At 27.2% G+C, this 21,959-nt stretch overlaps 1 protein-coding gene and 1 long non-coding RNA gene across 7 annotated transcripts; both read right to left on the reverse strand.

The window, feature by feature from the left end:
- Positions 1 to 317: 317 nt before the first annotated feature.
- On the reverse strand, positions 318 to 5,421 carry LOC114132466 (bromodomain adjacent to zinc finger domain protein 2B-like). Of its 6 annotated transcripts, none has more exons than XM_050207842.1 (8): positions 5,219 to 5,314; positions 4,921 to 4,958; positions 4,674 to 4,719; positions 4,318 to 4,391; positions 3,900 to 4,000; positions 3,750 to 3,837; positions 2,243 to 2,858; positions 318 to 582 (listed from the first exon to the last, which is right to left on the reverse strand). In XM_050207842.1, exons 3-8 carry the CDS (start codon positions 4,717 to 4,719, stop codon positions 494 to 496), a joined length of 1,014 nt encoding a protein of 337 aa, XP_050063799.1. In that variant the 5' UTR covers positions 4,921 to 4,958; positions 5,219 to 5,314; the 3' UTR covers positions 318 to 493. The 6 variants fall into 6 exon arrangements, with proteins under 6 accessions (XP_050063799.1, XP_050063798.1, XP_050063797.1 ...); XM_050207841.1 differs by having other exon boundaries at positions 4,809 to 4,958; XM_050207840.1 differs by having other exon boundaries at positions 4,805 to 4,958.
- Positions 5,422 to 16,226: 10,805 nt separating this feature from the next.
- LOC126552176 (uncharacterized) lies at positions 16,227 to 17,045 on the reverse strand. The gene is made up of 3 exons (XR_007606012.1): positions 16,836 to 17,045; positions 16,577 to 16,765; positions 16,227 to 16,519 (listed from the first exon to the last, which is right to left on the reverse strand). It is a non-coding gene; the product is annotated as an uncharacterized LOC126552176 (long non-coding RNA).
- Between the last annotated feature and the right edge of the window lie 4,914 nt (positions 17,046 to 21,959).

The raw sequence follows: 21,959 nt of genomic DNA on the forward strand, positions 1-21,959 counted from the left end.
TAAATGAAATGATATAATATAATGTAATTAGTACATTTTTAAGTATCTATTGACTTTTTATAAAAATACAATAGTATCATCCGTATCTGTCGCCAGGTTTTTACCTCGCGTAATAAGTAAAAAATATAATTTCACTCGTCCAAGCGGTACAAATGATAGTCGCCCAAACGGGCTATTAATTTTTTGGTCAAAATTATTACCTTCACCACAAACGACCATCGTCCAAATATCGAATAGGTATGCATTGTTTTATTTTAATTTTATTTACCTTTTAACCTACCGTCATTTTTACATGCTATTATAAAACAAATCAACTATTATTTATTGTTAAGTATTTTTATTTTTAAAATTTAAATACAGTCACTAAAATAAAATTATTTTCAAATTTAATGTTCTAACGTTCTATTATTGAAGCCATCTTCTATACTGACCTACCATGTGGTACGTATTGTATTACTGTTTAATGGCTGCGTTCAAATAGTAACATTTCATATTATGTAAGGATTGTACATTTACAATTCTGCATTAATTTCAATTCATTGTGATAAGACAATAGTACATACAACGCATACACGTACAACACTGCAATAAAAATGGTATTATAAGTAAGACCAAAATTTCGATGAAAAATTGAGGTCACCGAAGCGCGAAGCCCTTTAAATTTTAAATTAGGCTTATGCTCTTATTAGTTAAGATAATGAACTACACGATTACCAACTCCGTCCTAACACTCCCATTCAATAATCACATACGGCTGGTTATTTTTTTTTATACTACATTAAACTTAATTTAGGTTGGTCAAACGCTGAGAATAGCCTAGAGTTAAGTAGAAAATTCGCATTACCATCACATGTTGTCTGATGGGTTGTACAAAATATTGCTCTAAATAATTACTGAGCATCATCAAAAATGGATAATATACTTTTATATATAAGTAGTTTTTTCAAAAAGTTTAAGTTTGTTAATTTTTAAGTATATGTATTTAATATTATACTGTAGTTATTATTAAACTGTTCATATTATATTCTAAACGCAGTGAGGAGTATATTAATTCTACAATGATGTGTGTTTTTTTTGTCTATGTACACTATAACATGTCGAGATAATGCTTCAATTTAAAACTTTAAGGAGGGTTTCTGATGGAAAAATGAATATCTTTGGTGCATTATAGAAGTCAAAAGTAAGAAGTTTCCAGTAGCTAACAAATAAATTGGTAATAACAAAAAAAAAAGTAACGAAAAAAAGGAAATTTCCACGTAAAACCAGTTTTTGACAAAATCGATTTTTTATATAGTTGTAACTTAAAAACAAATCACTGTAAATACTTAAAATGTTCACCAAATGTTTATATTATTGTTATCTATACACAGTTAAATTTTCAAAATATTTTAGCTTATTTAAGCTATTTATTATAGATGATTGAAATTTTAGATTTTTCTTAAGTATTCCTTTTTTTGAAGTATCTATAAAAAATATTTTTGGGTGCCAAACAAATTTGAAAATGTAATACAAAGTCTCTTAATTTGTTCTTATTGTATTAAAAAAAAAAAAATCGAAAATTGTTAGGCTCATAACTCGGCTCAATAAATTTTTACGAAATATGTTAAAATCGCGACAATTTTCAAGTTATTTTGTAGTTGAAAATTCATAAAATTTTTTGTATTTATATCAAAAGTTAAAAAATATAATACTAAGTTTTCCATAAGTTTTTCTTCAAATAGCTATAGGTAAAACTCGAAGCATCATTATTTTACGAAATCAAATATTAAATGTGTAAAATAATATTAATAATGATTATTATTTACAGTCAAATAATTTTAGATTGTTGTTATAGTTACAAATTACTAGTCATAGAAAACATACAACATTTGTTTAAATTGCCATTTTCTCTACGTGATTTAGTTTTGAGATATTTCTGTCATTAAAACTTAAGCCACCTTTTTCTTCAAACACTGGAAAATATATCTTTGGCTGGCAAATCATCTCCGTTCAGAATCGGTTTTCGTAAACAATAATACCTATCATTGCATTCAAATTTAACCCACCCCATTATAGTGACCTACTCTATATCCAAGGTCCAATCGATACCTACAAATTAAAGTAGGCAATTTTTTTTTAGTGTACCACCCATGTATATTCATTGTACGAATATGATCATCAATGATCAGCAGTGTGCTGACTGGAAACTTTGCGCCCCCCCCCCCCAAAAAAAAAAAACAAATAAAAATATTTTTAGTCTTACGTAAAAAAAATGCCATAACTAACAAATCTACGAGTTGGCAATCAGCGGTTTTTTTGGTACTATCGTCTTTTTCCTCTGTTTCGTCGCCGACTGGATTGTCGTCCTCATTATCCTCTTCATTGTCTTCCCCTTTATCACCGTTATCTTCATCCGCTGTTTTGACGATTTTACTATCATATCCTTTTTTTTTATGGTGTTCTCTAGTTGTGCCATCACCATCATTATATTCCTTAACTGACGGTACCTCATTTTTTTCCCCACTTTTTTTCTTTTGCAATTGTATCGCCGCCTCCGAAGTTTGACGATACATTGTCATATTTTTCCTGTACTCAATGACGCGCGTTATCAAATCGCTAGGAGGGCTTTCGGTAGTAGTCCGCGGGTGACGTTCACACCCACACCCGTTGTTGACACCGACTATCATACTGGTTTGATTTGAAATAACGGTATCTACAGCAGGAGTAGTAGCGATGGTGTTTGGAATTACATTTGTTTTCATCGGGTGAAAAGTCTTAACAGTTAGTTTGGGAGAGTCAATTATCGACCATAGTCTTCTACGGTTATCGTCATCCGAATCTGGATCTGTACTGTTACTTTCGTCGTCGACTTCAGGGTCCTTAAAATTTGTTAATATTTTTAAGTTATATAACATACAATAATATTATTTTATGTTTACATATATTATGTATCATTTATCGTAAGCATCTACATGCTATATCTACTACTGATTAAATTATTTAGATTTAAAAAAACTCAGAAACTATGTTTCATGAACATTTTATTATTAGTACTTATTGCCTAACTTATACACATGGTTGTATGTGAAATGTGTGTTTAACAGTGGCGGTTCTAGCGTATGGGCAGGTTGGGCAGCTGCCCATACCAAAATTTCTGGTGTTCATTATTTAAAAATGTATTGGGAATGGGGAGTAAATTAGAAATATTATTCACAGTTAAAACTTAATTATAAATCTACTGTTGCCCATACAAAAATGTAGTCCTAGAACCGTGGCTGGTGTTTAATACTAATAAAATCGTCAAAATAAAAATGTATGATAAAAAAAATTATATGTGTAATTATATTATTTTTAACGTGAATATGTAAGACTTATAACGGTTAGGTATACCTATTATTAAATTAATAAAAGTACGATAAAATATTTATGTTTTTTCATTGTAAAGAATGACGAATGTATTTACTCTTATTATTTCTTCATTTAGTATAGTTGTTCCTGTCACTGACTCACGGATACTATTTTATTGGTGCTGCAATGTTTCTATATTATTTTTATTAAGCTAAAAGTTGTTTTCTTAGGTTTTATAAAGCTTAAATAATGTCGTATTATTAATTAATCTAAAGTTACATAATTACAATTTAAAACGTACAATACAATGGAAACACTCAAATATCGATTACTACAGAGATGTTTATGCCCTTAAACACTAACAAATCTAATACATAATTATACTAATATGATATTATTAAATAAATTTATTGGTACATTACGTCATCTGGTTTAGATGAATTAGTTGCTCCTCCGCCTATAAGCCACATGGTTGGTGCACACCTCGTATTCTGCGCTACACAGTAGTTGCTGTATAATATTTTAACAATTATTAATACCATGACGATAAATTGCCGCATATAATACCTTACATATTGTGCATGAGTACTCTAAAGTATAATGATAAAACTAGCCATTCAATAATGAAGATTGTCCAAATAACAATTGTCAAAGCTATCAATTTTCTTGATCTCTATGATTAAATTCAGTATAAATTAGTTATAAACTGAATATAATTAAAATACCTAACTTATTTAGTACCTATACTAAAAATTCTTCAATATTTTTGACTTTTAGTAATCGAATAACTATAATAATTTTTGTTAAAAGTTTAATTTAAAAAAAAAAAAAACAAATACGTGTAAGAATTGATTAAAGCGATGATAAATTTGTCTATACTATATTCTATTGTCTTTTGTGCCAATGATTTAAATTATTTTTTATTAGTTTAGTCATTAGTCTTCTATTGATAACACATCATATTAATAATACAACAATATCTTAACTTACCAATAAAGCTCCTGTAATCGCTATTCCCCAAGTAAGTAGTAATAAGAATATAGATCCCAAAACGATTAGATTCTCTAAACGAGTAAAAACAAATTTATAATTAGTCACAAACATAGATAATAAAGCTGTGATTTTCCGGAATCTTTGTGGAAATTAGAGTATTTTAAATTCTAAATATGTACATAAATATATTATATATATATATTTTCTCTTTTAATTCTTTGTACTTTTCACATATTTTACTTCGACTATTATGATAAGTTAGTAATCTAGTTTATTATTTATATTTGTCATTTATCATATAAAAATCATAATAACGACGTAAATAATATGGGAAATATATGAATATTACATACTTGATAACTCGGATACATTTACCATAACTACGGATAACGTCAACATCTAGAATAAATAAATAATTTATTTTAAGTTATAAAACAATTTAAACTTGGTATAAAAAAATGTATAATTTATTTGTATAATGTACTTAATTCTTATAGAGTTGTTATTAATCATTGTTATCAATGTCACTCGTATAAAGGATACGATATAGAATATTTAATAGAAGATCATGAGAAGTTAATATAGACTTATTTTACCAACATATAATCAAATTTTGCATCTGAAAGTTCGTGGTTTGTCTAAAAATTCCAAAAATAATTTTATTTATATTGAAAGTAAAAAATATAGCAATAATAATTTATATAATTTATTATATTGTTGAGAGATAAATATACTAAAATAAGTGATAGTGGAATTTGTTCAATATTATGTAGGTACTAATACCTACTAACACATATGGTTTTAAAATAGAAATTGCCAAATGGGCTGTACGCATATATTTTAATAAAAATAAAATAAAATAGGCATGATTTAAATTAAAAAATTAAAAATCACGTACCGTAAACACTGTGGTTAGAACTGCCACTCCAAATTCTAACGTAAAAGACGAAACAAATAAAAAATTATAGTTAAAAAATTTCATTTTGGTTTTTTGTTCTAAAATGATATATACACACACACATATATATATGTATATATATATAATATATATACATCACAAAATACAATTGTTTTTATAACACATTGTGATTTTTACCTAAAGTGTTTATTATTATGTTACTAGATATCGTCACTAAGGTGACTGATCCATAGAAATTACAAATTATGTTGCAATTACAACCTGATAATTATATAGGCGATTCACCTATATGTTAATTGTATTAACGAATCATATCATTAAGGTCGTTTCGCACAGGTCTTTGATGGCTGTGACGACAACGAATTTTCTGATCCCCGGACGTGATCAAGTGATTTTTACGCACATAATATTATTCGTTTATAATAAGCTCATTACCATACCGAGCTATTATATTAACGATTTGATTTTCGATTCACAGTAAATTTAATCAGTAAGTTCAAAGATTTTTGTATGGTCAAAGTCACTCATTGTGACACATGGTCGTAACAATAATAATATTATTATTATCATGGTTAAAGGTTTTCAATGCTGCAATTGGCGGACCACGGCTGAGTTATAACCTTATACTATATTAATTCTCATGTGCGTACTCGTCTATAAATAACAATAATAAATAAATACCTTTAAGTACCTACTATATTATACAAGCATAATTTGTGTCTCTCGGCCTATGTGTGTATGTTTTAATACTTAAGACCAGACCTACCATAATACCTTCTATACTTGCAGTTAGCCTATATTATTTTATAAGTAACTAGTTGTTTATAATGGCTAGTGCGAGATTCGCTCATCGATAGGGAGACACTAACCCTAACCCTATCTTAGCTGATAAAATACTAGATTAATAGAGTAATATTGAAAAACTATAAAGCAAAAGTGTTACAGTTTACTTGCAGAGAGAAAATAACTGTACTTGTTTGTTATCACGCCGCCAGTATACCGCATAATATGTATCACTCCACCATAAATAAAACAAACAATATAATATATATATAAATAATATACATTATTAATAATAAAATGTTAGAAAAATAAATGTATTATAATATAATAAATTTAAAAAATATATAATTAATAGAATATGTTTATCATAATTAAAATTGAGGAAAGAACTCAGATATATCTTTAAGATAGTTTCAAATGCAATTTTGTTCCCTCTAGACGTGGTTCTCCATAAAAATTCTGCCAAAAACAATTTCAGAAAATTTCTTTTCATTCCAAAACGCTTTTTATTTCCCCATTTAGCAGAACTTCATAACCTTTCGATGTTTTTGATATGTACCCCAGGCCCCTGTGTTCGGATCAACAAAAATACAACTATATGGTTAACAGTATTATGTTAGAGTTCTTTTCGCTACAAAGTTTTATAAGCTTTCCAAAAATCTGAAAAAAATGTTGAGCCTAGTCTTAAATTATATAATTTTATTAAAGGTAACAGTGCAATTTTTTCATTTTCCAAAAAATAGATTATTACCATGAGCTAAACACGATAATTGTAGGAAAAATTACGGCAAACTATACGACGGGGTGATACATTTTTTGTCGTGTACTGGCAGAACGATAACAAACAAGTACCAAAATAAGTTATTATAGTTTTTGACTCATACTTGACAAAATGAAAAATTCAATAATATTCGTCACAGATTAATAGAGAAGTATTATTATAATAGATAATAAACATAGACATTTTATTAGCAACCATGGGCAATAATTTTCTGAATCATTATAATCATTATTACCTACCATAAGCGTGCGCAAATCCTCTTAAAAAATTTGGGACTCCAAGGATCCAAGCAAATCCTGGAATTTTTTTTCGAACTATGACCTTGAGGTTAATCTTGAGGGTTGAAGTTAACCCTTACACAAAATTATGCATATGACTTTATTAAACCGTATTAGGAATATTATTATAGATTCAAACATAAAAATATTACAATAGTTTTCAACTTTTTCTTTTTAAAGATAAGAAAATATAAAATAACATTTTTTTGACTTTAAATTTCATTATTTGGTTTGAGTGGTTTGAGGTTACAGTTTATATTTGTCATTGTTGCGCAGTTATTTTTTTTATAGAACAAACCGGTAAAAATTGATGAAACTGCAGTCTTATTATGAGAAAATATAAAATTGTATTAAATATAGTATGATATAATATTAATATTTTTTCACATAATGGATATATTTAAATTTTTTTTTTTTAAATAGTAAAATATTAAGTACTTTAATGGAAAATCTTGGGGGTAGAATACTTTGCAAAGGAGACAGCTGCATTTGCCTCTTCCGTGCTCAATTTTATTATGTATACATTTTAGTGAACTATAATTAGGTTTGCCATTTTTTATTATTGACAAAGCGTTGTGTGGCATAATAGATTAGATTAAATTACTTGAGTTTGGTGTAGCCTAAATACTAGGTCTAAATACGAACCTAAAAATGATAATTTTTAAGTTCCAATAAAATAGTAAATAAACAATTTTTCTATTTTCTATACGAGGTGTATAAATAAATATACAATTATACAATAATATAAAATAAGTACTTAAATACCATAAATTATAATTGATAATATTACATTTGAGACACGAACTTGAACCTCACTAGCTGAAATTATTTTCCTTACCTCTTGAAATGTTTGCAATAAATTGTGTCTAATTATGTGTATAATTTAGAAAATACTTAAATACATAATATGCATTTACTTGTATTCCTCTTAAGATTCAAGTTATCGAGATTCAATCGTACTATATGTAAGGTTAACAAAATACACAAAAAACAAATTTCCTTTCCACTTTATCCAGACTTGAAATTTACAACTTACTTGTGTGTAACATGAGTAGTTAAAATGTATTATTTTTCGTTACAACTTTATTTGTAAGGAAAATAATTATTAGTGCAAATAATAAAATTAATTAATCAATCGCTATTAATCTATTAATTATTTTTTATGACTTAGAAGTACAAACTTAATTATGGTATTATATAAATATATATTTGTATGTGCCTCGTTATATATTCTTATAGGAACAAATATCATAAATAGTAGATACTAAATAGAACTTTACTATAATAATAATTACAAAATTCTTTCTAGTACGAAAATTGCATATTTTTAAAAAATAGTTGCATTTACCACGGACATATTAATATTTATAAAATACATTTTAAAAAACTAAAATTAACAATAATCATTAAATAGAAATTGATTTGAATATTAGATTTTAAAAATATTTAATTTACATTTGTTATTAAAAATTATTATGAGAAATGAGACGGAATATTAATAAAAATTAAAAGTTTTTATGTTATATTAAGATAATTAAAATGCATGAAAAACCTGGAAAACAAGCAGCTTAGAAAGTTTTATTACTAGGTTTTTTCACTTAAAAATAATAACGGAACAACTAGTTTTTCACTAAATTAACTGTTGTTTAAAATATAATAAATTTAGTTACCTACAGATGTACAATGTGTACATCTGTTATCCATTTTTAAGAGTTAATACAAACAAGTGAGTCTTAAGTGGTGAGAAGTACATTAATGAAACTATTTTAATACTTCTAATTACATTTTCCGTCAATAGTGATTGTGTTTATATGATATAATATGCATATATTATATAGAAATTAATATTATGCATTAATATGCAATAATCAGATCTGGTCTGAGTCGTAATAAGCTCCCCCGGATCCGTGAACCATACATTGTCATTGTGTCACCGTGATGACCACGATGACGAGTGGGCTATGTGCAGATAAAAAATAAAAATAATGATAATAATGATAATAATACATTTTTAATAATATAGTTGAAATTGTAACAACAAGACTTGACATAATTCTATAATAGGTAATAGTGATGATATTTATTTGACTATTATTTATTAGAACTATAGGGTTGGTGTCTTGGAAGGTGAACTATTAATTTTGATACTAAATTTATATTATATATTTATAAGCATTATAAAAATCGAGTTAAATGATTCGACCAGTATGATATTATATTATCAAAAGGATAATTTCCCATTTTCCATGAAACCCTAAGAATTTAATGAAGCAGAAGACAATATGTAATGATATTAACTATAATAATATAGTACTTATACTTTGTATTAAAATTAAACTAATTATTATTTATTTATTTATTAATAATAATGATCTTGGACGTGAAATTTTCATTATTAATTTTTTTTTTTTTTATGGAACGATTTTTCATTAAAAAATCACGTCTACGGTCCCGTTATAGGAGCTGTGTAGCTTTTTCACAATGAAATTCTGCAATAGGTAGTGGAGTTATTCGAAAGCTGAATTCGTGATGTCGATATTATTATGTTTGTGTTATTCATGGTAAATTTATTTATCAAATATGATGCATGGAAATCTATAGGTAAGGCGCAAAATTGAAAATATAGTATATATTTTCATTGTTGTGAATATCTTTTATAATGCTTCATTATATGATTATGTAGGGAAACTTTAATAATAAATCATCATCGTCTCACATTTAAGAAGTGATATCAACTCATATGCTAACTAAACTTTTTTGTCATCCTACATTTGATTTCAGCTTTTTAGAAGAAAGTAATGAGGAATTGGATTTATTTTTTCTTCACATATTTATAAAATATATTTGAATACATAAAATAACCAGTTAATTGTTAATATTATATTAATATCAAATGTATTTTTAGTCGTACTGTTTAATAGTTATAATTACAAGAATTGAATCTATAAAAATACTAACTACTTATAGGTAAAGAAAAATAAAGTATTGACAAAACTATTAATTGTCGTATTTAGTTTTCAGACCACTTCAAATACATTAGTTGTAACTTCATTAGAAAAATGTTTATCGGTCGTATAATATATTAGATATTATATTATATCTATATAAAATAATGACCAATTTCACTAATTTTATGAATTGATATTTTATATTATTTTCCAGATCTATTATACTATTAAATTGATTGTTATTTATTTGTAATGAAATGTCGAATTCTTACACAAATATAAATTACTTTAAATAAGGTAATGTTTTGATTGCACTAGATTTCTCTTTTTGCATTATATATCCCCCTTTTATTTTCTGCTCACCGAACACTATTGTCTTTTTAAGAAATTGATTTAATTATACTAGACAGCAAATTGTCTGACTATTGTAATTTTTAACCTCAACGAAACATTATAAAAAAAAAAAAATGAATAGTATATTTTAAGTCCCAAGCAATAATAATAAAAATAAATAATATTATGACGTGTAATTCCAATAATGTGTAAGGCGTATATTAAATCTTACTTTTTTAATAATATTATCTCGTTTAAAATCGTCAAAGCTTAAAGAATAGATATTATCGATCCCACGTGTGTTATGTACACAAAACTGAATAGATTTAACTACGCTAGTATGTGTTGCTTGAATTTTGTATTTCTTACATTTCCATATCCAAGCATTTAATTTTTGTCGTTTATTAATTTTACTGTTATTGGTCTAATAGATTATTTTCATCAGTTCTAATGTAATCAAAAACATGTTATTGTATAAAATCGTATATTGTGTATGATATAATCTCCAAAGTACAATTTAAAAGTGTAACATTTGTTTAAGCCAAAGAAAAATGATGAAAATATTATTTTATTTTATTGGTTTGTTACTTAGTATTATGCATAACAAACTTCCTAAATTTAATATGTAAGCTATTCTATGGATATGAAAACGATTATATTCCGAAATAGTTTACTACAAGTTTCGAATATTTTCAATTGTGAGAAATTCGTACTACCTATATATTTTAATTCGACGACCTTTCACCAAAATTAAATATTTATTTTATGCCCGGCGTTACTCTGCTAGTCATTCTTCATAGTAAGTAATCTAATGAGTTTTTAATTTGTAATTATTGCAGTATACTTTAAGTATCCGAACTCCGAAGCAGTATACTTCCTATTTCCTTATCCAACTCATCGGAGAAATTATACCAACTTGTCCACTTTCTGAACGGGTAGACCATGAAAAATACGTGTAATGTTTTAAATTTGTTAACTAATAAAATACACAATCGGTTATGATGGTCAGATGATAAAAATGAAACTACAAAATATACTTGTTAATAAATGTTAAATAAAAGTGGTATGTTTCGTAATAATTGTACTTAAAACCAAAAACGTGAACAACAAAAACAATAAATACTAGTACTAATAAAATTAATAAAGAAAAAATATGAATACTACAACCACCTTCTACACCTCCCAACAACCAAAAAAATACTACAGTATGCACTATAGTTGCACCTCCTTTGAGTATAAGGTAATAGGTAAAATAACATTTATGTACTTGTATTATCGAGTTATTATCGTATTATCGTATTTTAGCAGTCGAGTATAAGGAATGTAATACAGTAATAATATAACAGTTAAAATTTTAAGATTTCTCTAAAATTTTGGTTAACCGGCTGTAGAGGACATTCCTACGAGAAGTCGTCAGGAATTTATTTCTACAATAAATGTAATAATATGGAATACGGACAGGCAGACGATCACATCATATATACACACACGCGCGCGCGCGCGCGTTACCAGTGCACCGGACACTTAAATATTATATTATTGTTACGTAATGGCATTTCGAGCAGATCACACGAACAAGTATAAAACAATGATGCAAGTATTAAGTTTGTGTGCATGATGATTTATTTAACGGGCTACACTTAATTTCTAAGTATTTTTTGTAATTTTTGATTTCAAATGGTTTTGCATGATATTGACTGATTGAAGTAGTTACAACACCAGATATTATTATATATAATATTATTGTATTATTTGATAAAGCAGCAAAAGACACGTTTATAAAGTAGTTGTTCACCTACCTCTCCATACTATAAAATATGTTATTACTTTTATTAAAAAAAAAGAAATTAAAACCGATTTTTTTCAAAAGTGTTCTCATTCCGATCATGAAGTATTTAAGTTATTATGAGTTATCGCCGAGAATCATCACTACTAGTAAAAACAGTATTTTTCATTTCATTATTTCTTATACAAGTGTATCCTAAAAGTGCTATAATTCATAAATGATGATAATTCATAATCATGAATAAATACAAAAGACATCTGCTTCATACTAAATAAACCATATTTTTTTATTTATTTTTTTTTTTAATTCAAAAACCATCTTAGGAAATATATGCGGTTAGTTAAATAAATTACTACATACAATACAATAATATGACATAGGCAGGTATATTACAGTTAACGCACGTCGTATTATATTTTTTGACTAAACCATTCGCACGGTGACACCGCGAAAGTGAAACTTTTTTCTATCTCTCTCCCGTTTTCTTCTCCGACCGTTTACCCACATCGACTACATGCACCACGTACCTGTGTAATAATACTTATACGCGTATAATACCTATACGATATTACGATATATATCGTCCGACGTCTTATCGGCCACGCGACATGGTCGATGCGTATTACGGTCCGCCCGTGTCCATCTATTTGCACTGGATTATCCGAGTTTAATCGATCTTAGTCTTATTATTGTTGTTTTTCTTTTTAATTTCCATTATATGTACCTACGGTCCGTTTGCTCCGAGTAACTATTCAGTTTATACATACGACGAATCAAATGTATTACAGGATGACATGTTAGATTGGCTCACGCTGCAGTACGTTTTTTTTTTCTAGCGATGGTCACTTTTACGTATAGGTACTCATTTGCGAGCGCGAACGTATTGTTTGCTTTCGGCTGCATAACGTTCCGATTACGAATTTCCGTCGTCAGTGGTGCAGACGATGCGTATACGACACAGCAGCACCAGAGAGATTCTAAAATATAGTGACAACGGCCAGAGATGGCATGTCACCACAGTGGTTAGAAATCCAAAGCATTCGGTTAATGATTGGCGAAATTAGCATCACTATTTTCCGTCAAGGCAGTGCAGTAATAGGTAGGAACCTGCAATTATATACCGTATTAATCTGGTATTGAGTAGCAAAAATTAAAAAAAAAAAAAAAAAAAATACTGTTAAAATGTGGTTTTTTACTGTTTTAAGAAATGCGTTACATTTCCATTAATGGTTATTTATTTATTCTAACTCACAACCTCACGTGTAGGACAAAATCAATAGGTACCTACCTAGCTTACAGCTACGTATTTGAGTCGTGGTACTTAATAATAAATTGATGAAAAACTGAACAGCATATTATGTCGTGTTCACCACTGGTCTTCCTTGGACCTGCTCGTTTACCGAGGGATAGTACATATTATTATTACTTCAAAAATCGAAAGCATATTGGTTGTGAATTATCGCATAATAATTCGAATGCATAGGTACCTAAGTAAGTATTTTAATATATTGAATATTAGTTAAAATAGGATTGTGCAATTGGAAACGTGAATGTAATAAATAATAATAATAATATAATTACAATTTACATTGCACAATTTATGGTTTTTATATCAATTTATTCTAAAATAAGATGTCTTATTAAATTACTTACTAAATATATTTTATTGGTATCGTTGAATAATAATATACACAGAATAAATACGTGTACTGTAATATTTTTATTTTATTGTGTACTTATTTTGATATTTTGTTATTTTAATATTTTATTTTGAATAAAAATACCCATATTATATGCAATCGTATTAACTTTTAAAATATATTTACATTTTAAAAGATTTTTTCAATGATAAACAATCCTTAGTTTCTAAATTAGGCATCACATTAATATTAATTGATGGTATGGTTAAATAATGAAGTTATTACCTATAAATAACATTTTTTTACGTTGTATATTTTTAAATAGCTTGTAAAGTTTAAAAATTACTCAATAATCCATAGTATAATGAATTTTAAAACCATACACAAATATATTATATACAACAACTCATGGTTATTATTAAGTTTTATAATAGTTTTAAATATGAATTTTATTAAATTTTTCGTAGAATTAACCTTTCAAAATATTTGAATATTTTTGCAGAATCGATAAATTTTGTATTTCAGTGACGCAATATCGTAACAATTTATACAATAAATTATAATCGCATGTAGCACAGAGTGGTACGTACATACTACATAGGTATACAAACTTCTCAACTTTATTTTCCAAATCGATGTTATGTTAAGTTAAAATTATATGAATTGGTTATAAAGATACATAGCCTATGTAATACGTATGAGTTAAAAATATAGGTACCCTCTAATCTATAATATGGACTAACGATTTCACTTTCAAATAAACTCTAATTTTCTTGATACACGTCTTAACTTCTAGATTCTTAAGTTATAGTCTATAGATTTAGAAATTAATAAGAATTACATTAAATAATAAAACATTTTTTTACAAGACATAATTATAATATCTTCTTCAGTCATTAGTTAAAAATATTTAAATTATCGTAAAAACACATTATGTAAAATAATTGAAATATTTTTTCAGGATAAACTAAACTTTACATTAGGATTTTATATTTAACTTGTTCTATAGATTTTATTTTCTCGGTCAATCTTTAACCCCTATAAGCACGTAAAACGATTTAGTAATCTTGTTAAAATTTAACTATTTTTTTTTCTGCTGAGATGATTAATATGTATTATATATTATTGAAAAATTATCTAATCGAGGCAATTATTTTATAGAAAGATAGAAAGAATAAAATATATATCTACATACGTTGCTAGACCATCATTTATTCAAAAGAATTAGTTGTGTAGTAGTTACTCAATGTTTTGCATGTAGTAAAAGTAATATTATATTGTAATTATTAACATAACTCACTGAAAAATTAAATTACCGTTAAATACCGAGGCTAACACAGATAATGTTTTTACCTTTAAATTTAATTATAGGTTCATTTACTGTTATATTAAATCTATTAACACAAAATTAGTTTTACTGAACAAAAAGTAGTTATGATGTGCGTTTTTAAAACGGAGACTATACACTCTAGTATGATGTTATAATATAGCAAAACTATTTTACGACAACGAACATAGATGGCTCGAAATATTGGAAATATTGTAGTCATGCAAACTATTTTGTCATTATAACATTAGAACCTTATTAGTTATCGTATAGCAGTTTATTTTGTTTATTAAGAATTTAAAACCTAGTTAAACTTCGTGCTTCGTAGGTGATCTAGTTTATAAATAATTATCTTCGATAAATATATACGTATTTAAATATTTAAGTATTCAAAAATAATATAGACACAAATTTAAAATTATTTAAAATCCAGTTTACTGTAAAAAGAGGTTATTATTTATTTCCTAAACATATTACGTGATTCCTAATCTCTTCACCGGTTTTATTCGTTTTTCCTATTATTACTGTAATATAACGCTTTTAGTCAAAGGTACTACTCAGATAGGTTATACTTATAGAAATTTAAAAACATAAAATTAATATAGGCATAGTTTATAAGTATTTGTTTCTCTAAAAATTGAATTCATTGGAATACTTGAACATTTTTGCCATGGAGTATTTCCTATCTTTATATATATACAATTAAACTTTCAAAAAATTCAAACTTATTTTAAGACATGTATATTATAAACTTTCCATACAAATCTTTAAGATGTATTGGTATTAACCTAATGTTGATTGAACAGTACTGAAATGTATTAAATAAATGCTAAATAATTATACCATCTAAACTTGCATAGTTACCAAGTAGGTTAAAAACAATATTATATTCTGCCGATAATGTGAGAATCAAAAAAAAATATAAAAATATTTCTCAATAGCATTAAAAATAGTAAGTATATACATACCATTTTCAGTAATGTCCTAATATCTATAAGTCCTATACCTATTTATACGTGTTTTATGGGTATTATGCATTCAAAGATAATTTTTATTAAATTATAAAGTTAAATATGATTTGCGTGGGTTTTAATTTAAAGACACTAGCTGCTGTCGAGTATCACATATTATCGATTTTATTACGCATCAATACATAAGTATTAACTATTATGTACATATACATTTTACGTGTTTTCGTCTTCTTAACTGGTACTCAAATATTTATAAAATATAAATGGATTGAGTGACCTATTTTGAATGTTTTGTACCCACGCAAACTTAATCGTATATTAAGTACTCGTGATTCATGAAAATGTCCTCCGAAATCCCGCCTAATTATTCACGTTGTTATATAAATTTTACTTTCGTCTTAATTTCCCGCTGCCGTAATGTTGTTTTGGATATCTGTGGACATATATATATATATAATATATTATAGTAGTATAGTGAATATCAAAATACGATAAAATAAAAACGATGACTATCCGGTCGTTCGCAAACATCTTTAATAGATGAGATTAAATTGACGCGTCGCATCGTACTTATACTATCGCGTGGTCCGGTGTTTTGTATTGCATAACCAAAGTGTAACCGTTAAAATATATGTCGAAGAAAAAAAATGTATTGCTCGAAAGAAAGTCGTGGGTATACCTATAATAATATAAACCGTCAAACAAGTATTTCGAGTAGATATTGCACGGACTGTATTCCGCGTACTTACACCGTTTACATAACGAAAATGCACGTCACGCGAAGAATCTTGTTTGGACATAATAATATAATATTGTTGCGGTGGGGAAAAGTAGTTCCGGATAAATAATTGGCATGCGTGGACGTAGAAAAATAAATTACAGGTATTCCGCAGCCGTTCTAAGACTGAAGAAATATCGTGTGGTTTTATAGGTATTTTGATGTGCTATTGAATGACATATGGGTTATACCGGCCAGGTTATCTAATACGTTTATTGCAAAAAAAAAAAAAATTCAAATAAATCATAATTATTATTAACTATTTTAAGCGCAAAATTTAGGCTTTAACGCACTGTGTTTCATAGGAACTTATAATACAATGTATACTTATAATATTACTATTATTTAAATCTACCAATTGTTATATGCTTTTGTAAATTCTATGAGCGATTACTGCATATATGTCCAGGAATTAAAATGTAGATGCATACAAGAACAAACCAATAGTATTAAGCACTTTTTTTCATTAATCTTTAAAACTTGAATATTAATAATTTTGATATATTTATTAATTACACCAAGAATTACCCTTGGACGTATGACATTGCAAAATATTTAACGACGATTTTTAATAGTAGTACGTTGAATAATTTATACGTCCTTTATTATATGTACAACAAAATAAAATCAATGTAAATAATATAACTATAATAATGTGCCCCCGTTAAAAAAAAAAGTTAATAAATGCAATTCTTTTTTAAATGCATAGCTATGGGAGAACTTTGAACACATTTTTATATTTTTCACAGGTTATGAAATCGTTATTGTATATCTGTATATTTTATTCTGTTATTTAAGCATTCAATCACGTATTTTTTTTTTCGTGTGAAGGGTAATCTAGGAAATGACAGTTTGGTACAGTTAATTTTATTATAAGCGATTGATTCTTTAATGAGAATTATTTGAAAGTTTGTGAATGTGATTGGATTTTACGAAAGTAATTCCAGTAAACGGTCGATTATTTAGACAACCATACTAACCTTAAATGTATTACATTAGTCATTATTAAATAGTGATCGCACGCTTCTGTGTGGTAAAACGGAGATCGCTCACGTTTGTTTCTGTCGTTGGGTTATTTAGTCATTTTTCGAGCACCCGGTGAATTTGTCGTGGCGGGAGGATAATTTGAAAATATGGCCGGTTAACTTCTCCGCGTCATTATATTATATATATATATATATATATATCGTAATGACAAGACACGATGTTGTCCCTATACGCTGTTTTTAATTGTCGACTCCGACCTGCATAATAAAAAAAAGCGTTAAATACGAAAGTTTTTCTCCGCTCGTCCTTATAATATTATGTACGCCATGGCCGGTATATTATCACCACCTCGCGTACGCACCTATCGCTATTGGCTATAATATAATATAATATACTCGTCCGAATTAAATATATATATTTTTCTTTTTATTGAATCTGACAACAACAGTCCAATGATTTCCTATTCAACCGGTTTTCTACTGTAGCCATAAAGCGCATGCAGTAGCTGGCGCCTAAACTACATATGCTTCTGGTTTAGGTATATATATATATATATATATATATATTATACACTGTATTGTACAGTGGCCATTGGACACCGCGTGCTGGTTCCATACGTTCGAATATTAACTGAAAGTCGTTCGATCACAACGATTTTGGTAATCAAGTGACCCCGAGGCGATGTATATAGGCAAACTTTTTTTTTTTTTTTTTTTACGTTTCATAGATGATAATAATAATATGAACAACGCCAAACCGGTCACGAGGAAGACTCGTCGGAAGTCCTGTACCATAGGCCTCGATTTTGTTTTGATATCGGCTCAAACCCAAATAATAATAATAATAGCTGAAAATGGATTTCGGTATAGTATTTCGTGGCGATTTGCCAGCATAATATTATAACACGTGTACGAGTATATATTTTAAACTTATTTACATAACCGTATTCCTTTTCCACAAGCTGTAGAAATTGTATTTAAAGATTTTTCAACTCTTTTATTATTATTTTTTTTCTCCATCGTAATCAGAATTACCTAATCAAAACGATCAAATTTATTTTGCCATTTAGATTGAAAGACTTAAAAATTAGTTTTCATACCCATGTTGTACACAGTACATATTAAGCAATATACATAAACATAATAGTAATTAACATGGCCACATGGGTTTCGACAATCTATAATTTAGAATTCCCAAAACTAATAATGTAAGTAATGTAAACCATATTATTAACTAATATGCTAACATTATTATTACATTAGGTACTATACAACCTATCAGACCTATCAACTATATTAACGCAATTATTATAGTATGTATTTAATTATAATAAGTAAATTTACTTATGTATGAATTATATTACATTTTTTATTTAATAGATAAGTACATTTCTCTATATACAAAAGTACTTTTTAACTGTCTAAGTTTTAATACCAATATCACTTTGGGGCGGGGGTTGTTTCTTTGGTAGTTTAATGCAGCCAAAAAACCTTCGGCCTTGCTTTGTGACCGGCGGAACGTACTTCCAAAAATTCGCTTTCGCCAATTCATAAAATATAAATCAAGATAAAAAAAAAAAATACAATATAACAGTTGATCGGAAAATACCTATTGATGCCATTATCGTTTTTGAGACACTAGTAAGTAATAATATTACGAAAACAATAAAATATACGGTAAAGCCATTGTTGTGCAATTTCGTCACCAACTACTGAGAAACTTATGGGCTACAATCGCGACGATAATAATATGATATTTATTGTTATCCACATTAACCATTTAATACAATAATAACATTATGGTATATAATATTGTTAATTTTTCCGTTCCCACGTCAAAATTTTGTGAAACGGCGCCGCAATACATTACAACTATATAGGCAACTAATAATCTATATGGTGGTATATATTTTGTACTATAGATTACTATTGAGGCGTGATAATAAAAATGTATACAGTTAATAAGTATACATATTATACAGACAGATAACATGTTTGCTTTTTTGTTTATTTGAAAAAAAAATCACACGTGTACTAAAGATTATAAATTAAATTGAAAACTACAACAATATAGGTACATTCTACACAGCGCACAAAAAAAACCTATAGTAGTCTAATAGTTATAATACTGTAATAGTAACAAATAATCAATATTAAAAGTAACCAACAATGTTATCTCATCAGATCGAATGTATATTATTGTATATTACTCATACATAAAAGTATTTTTTAAATACTATTTTATTATTAATTTACATACGTATAGGTTAAAAATATATGCTTTTTTTTTTAAATAAAAATTTGTTGATAAGAAACAAAATACTTTAATATAAAATATAATAACATTAATTAATAAATTTACATAAGCGTATCTCCTTTTGGTCACACAGCTAAGATATGTATAGTTCATGACAGAACACCATGCATAATAATTTTTTTTTACACTTTCAATTTAAAAAATAATAAATTATGAACGTAAACCATACAAAATATTATGTCTTGATAAAATAGTGACTCTCCAAGGTACTTATTTTAAAATATTATATATTTTATAATATTAACAAAAAATATTCTCACACTACTTCGACGAATTATTATATTGTGTAATACTCAAAGGTTATTTTTTCGAAATTCATCAGGCATAATGTAAAATTTTACATATCTAGTTGAATCATACGTAAATAGTATATTAAAGTAACAACAATTCTTAATCCGTATTTATATTTCACCTTCAATCTTCACATATGACGAATACGTTTCTACTCTCTACGTCTGTTTAACAAAATATTAATATTTAAAATTAATGTTTTATGCGTTTAATTTCAAAACTGTAAAAATATGTATACTTACTTAGTACTTATCATCATTGACGAAAACTCACTTCAATTTAAAGAAATTGAAGTCACTTTCCCAGATACCCTTTGTAGGTACATAACCTTTGTGTCAATAAGGCAAATACGATTGAACTATTTTAAAATTGAACATTATACCTATTATTACATAGATGTATTAAACCTAAATCATCGTCATCCACATGTAATATAAAATAATGCTTAAATTACTGTAAATAATAATAATAATAATATTAATGATAATTAGGTATTGTTATGTGCGTGGAAAGGAAAAAAATAAAAACAATATGAATTCACGGCCGCAGAGCGCTTCTCGAGAGTGCCTGAGTGCGGCGGGGAAAGGAGAAATTATTACGGAAGACGCAACGTGTTGCGTTTTCGTTTCGGCATAAATTACACACAAGCTCGTGCGTATATATATATAAATATAAAAGTATGTAATACAACAACGTAACAGTTTCTCGAAATCGTTAAGTATTACCTATGGGCTATGATTGATAACTGAGTGTGCTGTCGCCCAACGACTTACTACGTTAGGCTATATTATAATATAATAATATGTATACTTGAAAGTTTATAAATTATTACCAAACATTCGGCGGAAATGAAACAAAACAAAATAATATTACCGATTTGTGATCGAATAATCAAATTAGTGATAATAATATGACGCAACATAATCTCGAGAACGCAATTTAATTTTGGCGGCAAATATACCTTAATATATCGATGGTATATTATTGTGTCATAATCTATCTACTGATAAGGCGTGCTTAACTGGGAGACTTTACACCCCCAAGTCTCTCGTAATTATTAACAGTATAAGTGATTTGATGAAAATTAATTTATATAATATATATTATACTGTAAAGAATAAAGATACATTTTTATATGTAGTCCGCATATGAATATTTAGCCCTACTTTTAGCTTATACTTGTCTGTTTCAAAGTTATTCTTATTACTTTTATTTATTTTATTAACAGTGTATCAGTAGGAAAAGGGGCTAACTTCACAGATTTTTTCCGTCTATGAACGATTAACATACGTATCTCAAATTGATACCTATCAGTGTAACAAGATAGTAGAAGTAACCAATATTAGGTTAACTTAATACTGTCTTAACTCTGAAAGCTAAGTGATCAATTTTTTTTCAAAAATAACTATTTTGAATATAACTAATATAATAATAGATATAATACTATAAAAGCTATAATTATCTTAACACAATGAAAGTTAAAATTTTATTTTATCAAAAC

This window comes from Aphis gossypii, chromosome X, assembly GCF_020184175.1.
Source record: "Aphis gossypii isolate Hap1 chromosome X, ASM2018417v2, whole genome shotgun sequence".
Lineage (NCBI taxonomy): Eukaryota > Metazoa > Arthropoda > Insecta > Hemiptera > Aphididae > Aphis > Aphis gossypii.